At 45.6% G+C, this 12864-nt stretch overlaps 1 protein-coding gene across 11 annotated transcripts in view; it reads right to left on the bottom strand.

Annotated features, from left to right (window-relative positions):
- The window catches only part of LOC106611444 (mitogen-activated protein kinase kinase kinase kinase 5), a 142094-nt gene that overhangs the window by 14513 nt on the left and 114717 nt on the right, over positions 1-12864 (bottom strand). For 9 of the 11 annotated variants that reach the window (XR_006771010.1, XM_045723721.1, XM_045723723.1 and 6 more), the window contains 6 exons: positions 12367-12427; positions 9442-9444; positions 8402-8516; positions 4428-4486; positions 4099-4202; positions 1829-2006 (listed from right to left, as the gene is read on the bottom strand). Coding sequence is in view for 10 of the 11 variants with exons in the window: in XM_045723721.1 (XP_045579677.1) it covers positions 1829-2006; positions 4099-4202; positions 4428-4486; positions 8402-8516; positions 9442-9444; positions 12367-12427 (520 nt within the window). In the remaining variant the exon portion in view is untranslated. The remainder of the gene's footprint in view (positions 1-1828; positions 2007-4098; positions 4203-4427; positions 4487-8401; positions 8517-9441; positions 9445-12366; positions 12428-12864) is intronic. The other 2 variants (XM_045723724.1, XM_045723729.1) reach the window with 1 other exon arrangement.

The following is a 12864-nucleotide window of genomic DNA, read 5'->3' as shown; positions in this document are numbered from 1 at the left end:
CACAGCCCTAGTCGAGGTTGATTGTTTCTCTGTGTAGTGCAGGGGTAGGCTGGTCCTGGAGTGCCGCTGGCACTTACAAGTTTTTGATTTTACCGACCTTGAAGACCAGGTGTGTTGAATTGAATCTCTGACCTGATCAATTAGCTCAGTTGGTCAGGTGTGGTGCCTCGTTGGGACAAACTCCTGCAGTACCTGTGGCACTCCAGGAACAGGGTGGTAGTGATGTGTGGGTCGGATGTTTGTTCACCCGCACACGCCTGCAATCGCTAATAGCCCCCGACTGGATGACGGCGAAAAGCCCCCGACTCTATGACGGCGAAAAGCCCCCGACTCTATGACGGCGAAAAGCCCCCGACTGTATGACGGCGAAAAGCCCCCGACTGTATGACGGCGAAAAGCCCCCGACTCTATGACGGCGAAAAGCCCCCGACTGTATGACGGCGAAAAGCCCCCGACTGTATGACGGCGAAAAGCCCCCGACTGTATGACGGCGAAAAGCCCCCGACTGTATGACGGCGAAAAGCCCCCGACTGTATGACGGCGAAAAGCCCCCGACTGTATGACGGCGAAAAGCCCCCGACTGTATGACGGCGAAAAGCCCCCGACTGTATGACGGCGAAAAGCCCCCGACTGTATGATGGCGAAAAGCCCCCGACTGTATGATGGCGAAAAGCCCCCGACTGTATGATGGCGAAAAGCCCCCGACTGTATGATGGCGAAAAGCCCCCGACTGTATGACGGTGAAAAGCTGAGGCCCTCACCCGTCCCTAACCCACAAATATAGAAAATACACTGTCCAGTCAGATGGTTGAGCGATTCTTTGACAAGCCTTTTTAGATAGGCCTATGTTTCTGCTTATAACGTCATAAATCAATAGAATGAATGCTTCAATATAGTTGACATTGGTAAAGTTTGTTTCCTCTTTCATCTCTGCTTCTCTCAAGCAGCTAAGACATTTAGGGACAGGGGAGAAAATGCAAAAAATGAAATAGCAAACTTTTTCCAAATGACATCAGTTTGACCGGTTATAAGGAAATTAAAAGCTGTTAAAACGAACCAACATGCTTTTGATAAGATTTCAGTTTGGCTTGGATGTTTATTTTATGTGGTTGAAATACTAAAATCTGTTTTTATAATGCTGATAAAGATAGGGACCGTTTGTAATGCTAACTACAGATTCATTCTGTCAAGATGCCCGAAAGAAATTAATCACATTTCTCCTCTCCTGTTCCAGAGTAAAAACTAACATTTGATGCATCGTTTTACTACATGAAATGCTTAATTCAGCCGAAGATAATATTTGGGCTATGTGAGAGGTTACATACCTACAGTCAGTGTCCAGATTTCAGTCAGGCGACTATTCCGTTTAAACCCATCTCAAACAGTAGCCTACAGTTCCCTTGATGTTGCATTTTGAAAAGTCCCTGTCTTGTGACTGAAGAATTCGTATAGCGCCTCACAATCATCACGTCATAACACATAGTCGGCACTGCTAGTATCCACTTTTACCACTTCTCTCTCCCAAACAATTAGACTGTTCTCGCCCCGTCTCCCTTCTCTTTATTTTCAACTTTACATTTCACAGCTTTTGTCTTGAATTAAACTCCAACGTTGTCCTTTTTGCCTCAGTGGATCAACTTAACTTTTTCCCAAAAGCATTTGGCGTGTATTGGGCGAGCGTACAGTTAAGCCCTAAAGCATAGGCTATTCACACTAATGCCATATAAAACGAATGAAGAAAATAACTAAATGTAGCCTATAGATATGATTGTAGTGTTACTGTGTGTGTGTGTGTGTGTGTGTGTGTGTGTGTGTGTGAATTTCTTACTTGATCCCATCTCAGTGAACCAGGAAGAGCAGGAGTTGAGGTTGATGGTCTCAAAGCGGACCACCTGGCCTGGCTCCGTGGCCTGGCTGACTGCTATACACACCATGGGGTATTCCTGCTCTGGAACCACCAACATCTCAAACACCTTCAGAGGGCTGGGCAGGGGGAAGTCAAAGTGCTGAGGGACAGAACACCAGAGAGGAGAAAGAGAGGTGTGAGAACGTGAGGAGGGAGAGGAGAGATAGGAGAGAGAGGAGAGATGGAGAGAGAGAGATAGGAGAGAGAGGACAGATGGAGAGAGAGAGATAGGAGAGAGGAGAGATGGAGAGAGAGATAGGAGAGAAGAGAGATGGAGAGAGAAGAGATGGAGAGAGAGATAGGAGAGAAGAGAGATGGAGAGAGAAGAGATGGAGAGAGAGGAGAGCGAGGAGAGAGAGATAGGAGAGATGGAGAGAGAGATGGAGAGAGAGATAGGACAGAGGAGAGATGGAGAGAGAGATAGGAGAGAGGAGAGATGGAGAGAGAAGAGATGGAGAGAGAGAGGAGAGATAGGGGAGAGAGAGGAGAAAGAGAAAGGGGGATGAGGCTCTGGAAGTAATGCTGAGGAGGTAAAGAGGGTCCTACTAAAGGATGAGATGATTCTTTGTCTGCTTGCATAGAAATGTGCCTTGCATCATAATGGTCCATTATCACAAAAAACAGGTACAGAAAAATGTCTGTTTTAACATGGTAAACAAGTAAACGATACATGCTGTTGGATGCAGAAAATATAACATTTAAAAAAAAATGATATGCTTCTTGATTTGTCGTGCTAAACCTCACAGACCATCGAACAGAACCTTTTGTACCCAGTGGGACAAACTAACACTGAACAAAAATATAAACGCAACATAGAAACAATTTAAGATTTTACATTTCATACAAGGAAATCAGTCAATTGAAATACATTAGGCCCTAATCTATGGCTGGGAATACAGATATGCATCTTGTTGGTCACAGATACCTTAAAAAAAGGTAGGGGAGTGGATCAGAAAACCAGTCAGTATCTGGTGTGACCACCATTTGCCTCATGCAGCGCGACACATCTCCTTCTCATAGAGTTGATCAGGCTGTTGATTGTGGCCAGTGGAATGTTGTCCCACTCCTCTTCAATGGCTGTGCAATGTTTCTGGATATTGGCGGGAACTGGAACACTCAGTCATACACGTCGATCCAGAGCATCCCAAACATGCTCAATGGGTGACATGTCTGGTGAGTATGCAGGCCATGGAAGAACTGGGACATTTTCAGCTTCCAGGAATTGTGTACAGATCCTTGTGACATGGGGCTGTGCATTATCATGCTGAAACATGAGGTGATGGATGAATGGCACGACAATGGGCCTCAGGACCTCGTCATGGTATCTCTGTGAATTCAAATTGCCATCAATAAAATGCAATTGTGTTATTTGTCCGTAGCGTATGTCTGCCTATACCATAACCCCACCTCCACCATGGGGGACTCTGTTCACAACGTTGACATCAGCAAACTGCTCGCATTAACAACTCCATACACGCTGTCTGCCATCTGCCCGGTACAGTTGAAACCAGGATTCATCCATGAACAGCACACTTCAGCGTGCCAGTGTTCATCAGAGGTGAGCATTTACCCACTGAAGTCGGTTACAACGCTGAACTGCAGTCAGGTCAAGACCCTGGTGAGGACGACGAACACGCAGATGAGCTTCCCTGAGACAGTTCCTGAGAGTTTGTGTATAAATTCTTCAGTTGTGCAAACCTACAGTTTCGTCCAGGTGACTGGTCTCAGTCGATCCCGCAGGTGAAGAAGCCGGAAGTAGAGGTCCTGGGCTGGCGTGATTACACGTGGTCTACAGTTGTGAGGCTGGTTGGACGTACTGCCAAATTCCCTAAAACGACGTTGGAGGCGGCTTATGGTAGAGAAATTAACATTCCATTTGCACGCTCCCTCAAAACTTGATACATATGTGGCATTGTGTTGTGTTACAAAACTTCACATTTTAGAGTGGCCTTTTATTGTCCCCAGCACAGGGTGCACCTGTGTAATGATCATGCTGTTTAATCAGCTTCTTGATAGGCCACACCTGTCAGGTGGATGGATTGTCTTGGCAAAAGAGAAATACTCACTAACAGGGATGTAAACAAATTAGTGAGATTCAGAGAAAGAAGCTTTTTTTGTGCGCTTCAGCTCATGAAACCAACAACTTTACATGTTGCGTTTAGGTTTTTGTTCAGTATAGATAAAGGACTGACCTTGATAAGCATGAACCTCTGCATGGGTTCATACCACTGTAGCAGGATTATCCCAGACTGGAGCGCTCCACACAGGTACTTATGGCCCGTATAGGGGTTCCTCACTGTGAGGGGAAGAAAGAGAAACCCAGAGAGAGAGAAACCCAGAGAGAGAGAGGAGAGGAGAGGAGAGGAGAGGAGAGGAGAGGAGAGGAGAGGAGAGGAGAGGAGAGGAGAGGAGAGGAGAGGAGAGGAGAGAGAGAGAGAGAGAGAGAGAGGAGGTCAAGGTAAGTCAAAGTATAGGACTTGATATTTGCTCTGTCCAGGACCATGGGGGATGTGGAACTCACCAATGCAACACTTGTGACAGCCCTTTGTGTCAGGGATCTTCGTTGTCAAGGCAAACCTCCTGCAGAGAGAAAACAGTCAGCCTGGGGTCAACACATACAGTCATACAGCCTGGGGTCAACACATACAGTCATACAGCCTGGGGTCAACACATACAGTCATACAGCCTGGGGTCAACACATACAGTCATACAGCCTGGGGTCAACACATACAGTCATACAGCCTGGGGTCAACACATACAGTCATACAGCCTGGGGTCAACGCATACAGTCATACAGCCTGGGGTCAACACATACAGTCATACAGCCTGGGGTCAACACATACAGTCATACAGCCTGGGGTCAACACATACAGTCATACAGCCTGGGGTCAACACACAGTCATACAGCCTGGGGTCAACACATACAGTCATACAGCCTGGGGTCAACACATACAGTCATACAGCCTGGGGTCAACACATACAGTCATACAGCCTGGGGTCAACACATACAGTCATACAGCCTGGGGTCAACACATACAGTCATACAGCCTGGGGTCAACACATACAGTCATACAGCCTGGGGTCAACACATACAGTCATACAGCCTGGGGTCAACACATACAGTCATACAGCCTGGGGTCAACACATACAGTCATACAGCCTGGTGTCAACACATACAGTCATACAGCCTGGGGTCAACACACAGTCATACAGCCTGGGGTCAACACATACAGTCATACAGCCTGGGGTCAACACACAGTCATACAGCCTGGGGTCAACACATACAGTCATACAGCCTGGGGTCAACACACAGTCATACAGCGTCGAGTCAGGCTGGGTCAACAAAGTCATACAGCGTCGGGTCAGGCTGGGTCGACACAGTCATACAGCCTGGGGTCAACACACAGTCATACAGCCTGGACCAACACACACAGTCATACAGCCTGGACCAACACACACTGTCATACAGCGTCGGGTCAGGCTGGGTCAACACAGTCATACAGCGTAGTGTGAGCCTGGGTCCTGTTCAGCAGGCTGGGTCAACACAGTCATACGGCCTGGGTCCTGCAGGCCACACCGTAGAAAAATGTTTTGAAACTGAAGTTTCTTATTGGACAAGTTCAGATCGTACAGTGCCTTGCAAAAGTATTCGTCACCTTCGGCATTTTTCCTATTTTGTTGCAAAAGAAACTGTAATTTAAATGCATTTATATTTGGATTTCATGTAATGGACATACACAAAATAGTCCAAATTGGAAGTGAAGTGAAAAAAAAAAAAAGAAGACTTGTTTCAAAACATTTAAAAGAATTAAAAACTGAAAAGTGGTGCATGCATATGTATTCACCCCCTTTGCTATGAAACCCCTAAATAAGATCTGGTGCAACCAATTACCTTCAGAAGTCACATAATTAGTTAAATAAAGTCCACCTGTGTGCAATCTAAGTGTCACACAATCTGTCACATGATCTCAGTATATATACACCTGCTCTGAAGGGCCTAAGTGTCTGCAACTCCACTAAGCAAGGGGCACCACCAAGCAAGCGGCACCATGAAGACCAAGGAGCTCTCCAAACAGGTCAGGGACAAAGTTGTGGAGAATTACAGATCAGGGTTGGGTTATAAAAAAAATATCAGAAACTTTGAACATCCCACGGGGCACCATTAAATCCATTATTTTAAAAAATGGAAAGAATATGGCACCACAACAAACCTACCAAGAGAGGGCCGCCCACCAAAACTCACCGACCAGGCAAGGAGGGTGTTAATCAGAGGCAACAAAGAGACCAAAGATAACCCTGAAGGAGCTGCAAAGCTCCACAGCGGAGATTGGAGTATCTGCACATAGGAACACTTTAAGCAGTACACTCCACAGAGTTGGGCTTTACGGCAGAGTGGCCAGATAAAAGCCATTGCTTAAAGAAAGAAATAAGCAAACAAGTTTGGTGTTCGCCAAAAGGCATGTGGGAGACTCCCCAAACATATGGAAGAAGGTACTCTGGTCAGATGAGCCTAAAATGTAGCTTTTTGGCCATCAAGGAAAACACCATGTCTGGCGCATACCAAACACCTCCCATCACCCCGAGAACACCATCCCCACAGTGAAGCATGGTGGTGGCAGCATCATGCTGTGGGGATGTTTTTCATCAGCAGGGACTGGGAAACTGGTCCGAATTGAAGGAATGATGGATGGCTCTAAATACAGGGAAATTCTTGAGGGAAACTTGTTTCAGTCTTCCAGAGATTTGAGACTGGGACGGAGGTTCACCTTCCAGCAGGACAATAACCCTAAGCATACTGCTAAAGCAACACTCGAGTGGTTTAAGAGGAAACATTTAAATGTCTTGGAATGGCCTAGTCAAAGTCCAGACCTCAATCCAATTGAGAATCTGTGGTATGACTTAAATATTGCTATACACCAGCGGAACACATCCAACTTGAAGGAGCTGGAGCAGTTTTGCCTTGAAGAATGGGCAAAAATCCCAGTGGCTAGATGTGCCAAGCTTATAGAGACATATCCCAAGAGACTTGCAGCTGTAATTGCTGCAAAAGGTGGCTCTACAAAGTATTGACTTTGGGGGGCGAATAGTTATGTACACTCAAGTTCACCGTTTGTCTTATTTCTCGTTTGTTTCACAATAAAACATATTTTGCATCTTCAAAGTGGTAGGCATGTTGTGTACATCAAATGATACAACCCCCCCCCAAAATACATCTTAATTCCAGGTTGTAAGGCAACAAAATAGGAAAAACGCCAAGGGGGGTGAATACTTTCGCAAGCCAGTGTATCTCCCCATTTCTCTCTGTTTCATGCCTACTGAACACGACACAGTCATATACAGTCATATAGTGTCAACACAGTCATATAGTGTCAACACAGCCTCTGTTGAGGACAATAGAATAGACCCTGTGTCTCTCACTTGGGTGAGATCTTGTCTGGGAAGTGGTGTGTGTGTGTGTGTGTCACCTTGGTAACATCTTGTCTGGGAAGTGGTGTGTGTGTGTGTGTCTCACCTTGGTAACATCTTGTCTGGGAAGCGGTGTGTGTGTGTGTGTCACCTTGGTAACATCTTGTCTGGGAAGCGGTGTGTGTGTGTGTGTGTGTGTGTGTGTGTGTGTGTGTGTGTGTGTCACCTTGGTAACATCTTGTCTGGGAAGCGGGTGTGTGTGTGTGTGTGTGTGTGTGTGTGTGTGTGTCACCTTGGTAACATCTTGTCTGGGAAGCGGTGTGTGTGTGTGTGTCACCTTGGTAACATCTTGTCTGGGAAGCGGTGTGTGTGTGTATGTCACCTTGGTAACATCTTGTCTGGGAAGTGGTGTGTGTGTGTGTGTGTGTGTGTGTGTGTGTGTGTGTGTGTGTGTGTGTGTGTGTGTGTGTGTGTGTGTGTGTGTGTGTGTGTGTGTGTCACCTTGGTAACATCTTGTCTGGGAAGCAGTGTGTGTGTGTGTGTGTGTGTGTGTGTCACCTTGGTAACACTTGTCTGGGAAGTGGTGTGTGTGTGTGTGTGTGTGTGTGTGTGTGTGTGTGTGTTCACCTTGGTAACATCTTGTCTGGGAAGTGGTGTGTGTGTGTGTGTGTGTGTGTGTGTGTGTGTGTGTGTGTGTGTGTGTGTGTGTGTGTCACCTTGGTAACATCTTGTCTGGGAAGTGGTGTGTGTGTGTGTGTGTGTGTGTGTGTGTGTGTGTGTGTGTGTGTGTCACCTTGGTAACATCTTGTCTGGGAAGTGGTGTGTGTGTGTGTGTCTCACCTTGGTAACATCTTGTCTGGGAAGTGGTGTGTGTGTGTGTGTCACCTTGGTAACATCTTGTCTGGGAAGTGGTGTGTGTGTGTGTGTGTGTGTGTGTGTCACCTTGGTAACATCTTGTCTGGGAAGTGGTGTGTGTGTGTGTGTGTCACCTTGGTAACATCTTGTCTGGGAAGTGGTGTGTGTGCGTGTGTCACCTTGGTAACATCTTGTCTGGGAAGTGGTGTGTGTGTGTGTGTGTGTGTGTGTCACCTTGGTAACATCTTGTCTGGGAAGCGGTGTGTGTGGAACTGAGAGGCGAGGCCAGGCTTTTTCAGCTGCTCAAACAGCCCAATCAGGTTGTGTGAGTAGAGCTGGAAGGTCTTCCCTGTGATCACACAATCAAACAATCACATTATAGGAAAACCAGGGATGTGTTGCACCCTATTCCCTATATAGGGCACGACTGTTGACCGGGGGGGGAAAAGAAGTGCACTATATAGGGCACGACTGTTGACCGGGGGGGGAAAGAAGTGCACTATATAGGGCACGACTGTTGACCGGGGAGGGAAAAGAAGTGCACTATATAGGGCACGACTGTTGACCAGGGGGGGAAAAGAAGTGCACTATATAGGGCACGACTGTTGACCGGGGGGGGGGAAAGAAGTGCACTATATAGGGCACGACTGTTGACCGGGGGGGGGGAAAAGAAGTGCACTATATAGGGAATAGAAAGTCATTTGGGATGTAGCCATGACGTTGTTTCTGGGGGTCACATCTCTTACAGTGGTCATGACATCTCCCCAAAACATTCCTGTATAGTTGAACAGACAAACGACAACACAGAGATAGATTGAAGGACTAGGGAAACTAGATGAGAAGAGGATACATGGCAGAAACACTTAGTAGTATTATTATTATTAGTGTAGACGTAGTCACCATCAACAGCAATTTCGTTTTAAGGAGCTATATGATATCATATTAATTTGTATCTGAACATTACACGCATGTGGCTGGGATGAAGTTAGCTTGATGTTGAGAATGGTAAGGATGTAAAATCCTGGTCATTTTACCCAAATTCCCTCAGTTTTCTAGAAATCCCAGTCGAAGGATTCCTGGATTTCCTGCTTATTCCATACTGATTCCAGGAATATTCTAACTACGATTTCTTGGAAAAAACAGGAATTTTGGGACAGTAACCAAAATGTTGCAGCCCTGGTTAGGGGTGAACAAGGGTGGGATAAAATACAAGAGGTATGACGATGAGGGGTGTGACTGCGATGATGATGATGATTTGTGAATGTGATGATTACCTTCTGATGAAGCCGGTTAGTAGAATACCAAATCAAGCCAGACCAGAGGAGAGGAGGAGGAGGAAGCGGGACAGAGCCCAAGAGGAAGAGAAGAAGAAGAAACCAGAGATTAGATATTCTCTGAGCCGGGGCATAGGGCCTACTCTTCAGTAGAATGGCACTACACATCACACTGAACTTTACCTAGGCTATATCCCAACTCTCTCTCCTGCCTCCTAAAGTGTGCACTTGTTCACTTCCCTTCACTGATTTGAAATGAAATGACTGGTATAAGAAATATGTTAAAGCTCTGACTAAAGTCGTGAGGCCGATATGTAAAGCTTAATAATAAGAGCAGTGTTACTATTTTTCCCCCCCCCTCGTTTTATTCAACTGTTACCAGGCAACTGCAACAAAGATAGCTCAGATGTGCGAGTGCCTTTTGAATAAGAAATACGGTAGAAACTCCCATTAGGCCATGCCTCCACCAACCCAACGCGTTTAGATTTTTGGGGAGTAGCAAACGAGTGCATACTTCAGGAGAAAGGACGTATTGGGGACGTACCCCCCAAGGATTCATTTCCAATAAGTAAGAAATGTTTACTTTCACTTTCTTACAACAGATAAATTCAGCAACCAAGTGGTTAAAACCCAGATAGTATTTTTTATTTTTTTTTACCTTTTAAAAAAAATGAAATGTATTATTATTTTTATTTTTTTACCCCTTTTTTCTCCCCAGTTTCGTGGTATCCAATTGGTAGTTACAGTCTTGTCTCATCGCTGCAACTCCCGTACGGACTCGGGAGAGGCGAAGGTCGAGAGCCGTGCGTCCTCCGAAAACACAACCCAACCGCACTGCTTCTTGACACAATGCCCATCCAACCAGGAAGCCAGCCGCACCAATGTGTCGGAGGAAACACCGTACACCTGGCGACCGTGTCAGCGTGCACTACTCCCAGCCCGCCACAGGAGTCGCTAGTGCGCGATGAGACAAGGATATCCCTGCCGGCCAAACCCTCCCCCTAACCCGGACGACGCTGGGCCAATTGTGCGCCGCCCCATGGGCCTCCCGGTCGCGGCCGGCTGCGACAGAGCCTGGACACGAACCCAGAATCTCTAGTGGCACAGTTAGAACTGCGATGCAGTACCTCAGACCACTGCACCACTCAGGAGGTTTTTTACCTTTATTTAACCAGGAAGTGCTCGGTGTGCTGATAAGCTACACATTGGGACATGCATCATCTAGCTACAATAAGAGTTCTTCTTCTCTCACATAAAACTAATCTACATTGCTACTGTAACCAGGAGTTTTACAACCACTGGTCTGGTCCATGATCCCTTTCTCTACTCCATACAGCAGGCCATGAAGACAGACGTGTTATTCATGACTCACTGTGTGTTGAGGTTGTCCTCCTAATAGATTTTAGACAAACTGGTATCTATTCCACCGGGGCCATTCACATCATCTGGCTATCTTTTACATACAATTTCACGCCATAAAGACATTCAAGACTCACTACAAAACTATCGATACACTTTATAGAAGTTGTCTCCAATAGCTTTTGAACAACATATTTCTGGCTGCTGTAGAATATATATGATGTGATTACCAGAGGTTTCTGTCAGTTGTAGAATATATATGATGTGATTACCAGAGCTTTCTGGCTGCTGTAGAATATATATGATGTGATTACCAGAGCTTTCTGGCTGCTGTAGAATATATATGATGTGATTACCAGAGGTTTCTGGCAGCTGTAGAATATATATGATGTGATTACCAGAGCTTTCTGCCTGCTGTAGAATATATATGATGTGATTACCAGAGGTTTCTGGCAGCTGTAGGATATATATGATGTGATTACCAGAGGTTGCTGGCTGCTGTAGAATATATATGATGAGATTACCAGAGGTTTCTGGCTGCTGTAGAATATATATGATGTGATTACCAGAGCTTTCTGGCTGCTGTAGAATATATATGATGTGATTACCAGAGGTTTCTGGCAGCTGTAGAATATATATGATGTGATTACCAGAGCTTTCTGGCTGCTGTAGAATATATATGATGTGATTACCAGAGCTTTCTGGCTGCTGTAGAATATATATGATGTGATTACCAGAGGTTTCTGGCAGCTGTAGAATATATATGATGTGATTACCAGAGCTTTCTGGCTGCTGTAGGATATATATGATGTGATTACCAGAGGTTTCTGGCAGCTGTAGGATATATATGATGTGATTACCAGAGCTTTCTGGCTGCTGTAGGATATATATGATGTGATTACCAGAGGTTTCTGGCAGCTGTAGAATATATATGATGTGATTACCAGAGGTTTCTGGCAGCTGTAGGATATATATGATGAGATTACCAGAGCTTTCTGGCTGCTGTAGGATATATATGATGTGATTACCAGAGGTTTCTGGCTGCTGTAGAATATATATGATGTGATACCTGTATCTGTCTTACTGACGGGGCCTAAAATGAAAACCTGCCAAAAGGTAGATTTTGACATTGGCTGGTAACATGTCCATTTCACCAGCCACATTGTGGTGTCCCACCCACCAGTGCGAGCATTTCATATAGCCTATTTCACCTCCCGCTGCAACATCTTGGCTATTTTACTTTGTTTTGTTCACAAGCCAGGTTTGTTTTTCAATGTTTTGAGTTTTCAACAGCCAGGGAAGAGAAGACCCATACGGCTACTAGTCAGACTCACTGTCACGTCACCATAGTAACCTTCCACCCTTAAAGGGGCACGTGAACATTTTTCTCTCATCTAAATAAATATACCACATTACTTCTTAATATTAATACATGTATTGTTTTAGAAACATTACAAAGCACTCTCATCAGTTTTTGTCTGGTAAATAAAATATTTTTTAAATCTACCTGCCACAGTGGCTGGTGGACTAAAAAGTTAAAATGTTATGCCCTGCTTACTGACTCACCTGACAAAGACATCAGATTGTTGTTGATGATATAGAGCCAGGTACACTTCCTGGGGAACAGCTAGAGGGGGAACATGAGACAATGAAGACACTGAATAACTCATTACATTACGGATACAGCGGACAACAGACCTCATAATATTAGTGCTTGAAAGCAGTGATCCTAAGTCCTCCTCCTGGAGAGCTCCAGTACTGCAGGTCAAAATCACTGAGTCATGGCTTGGTTATCCCAGAGAGCCCCAGTACTGCAGGTCAAAATCACTGAGTCATGGCTTGGTTATCCCAGAGAGCCCCAGTACTGCAGGTCAAAATCACTGAGTCATGGCTTGGTTATCCCAGAGAGCACCAGTACTGCAGGTCAAAATCACTGAGTCATGGCTTGGTTATCCCAGAGAGCCCCAGTACTGCAGGTCAAAAATCACTGAGTCATGGCTTGGTTATCCCAGAGAGCCCCAGTACTGCAGGTCAAAATCACTGAGTCATGGCTTGGTTATCCCA

This window comes from Salmo salar, chromosome ssa09 (assembly GCF_905237065.1).
Source record: "Salmo salar chromosome ssa09, Ssal_v3.1, whole genome shotgun sequence".
In the NCBI taxonomy this organism is placed as follows: Eukaryota; Metazoa; Chordata; class Actinopteri; order Salmoniformes; family Salmonidae; genus Salmo; species Salmo salar.
This window is presented reverse-complemented; position numbering and strand designations above follow the sequence as displayed.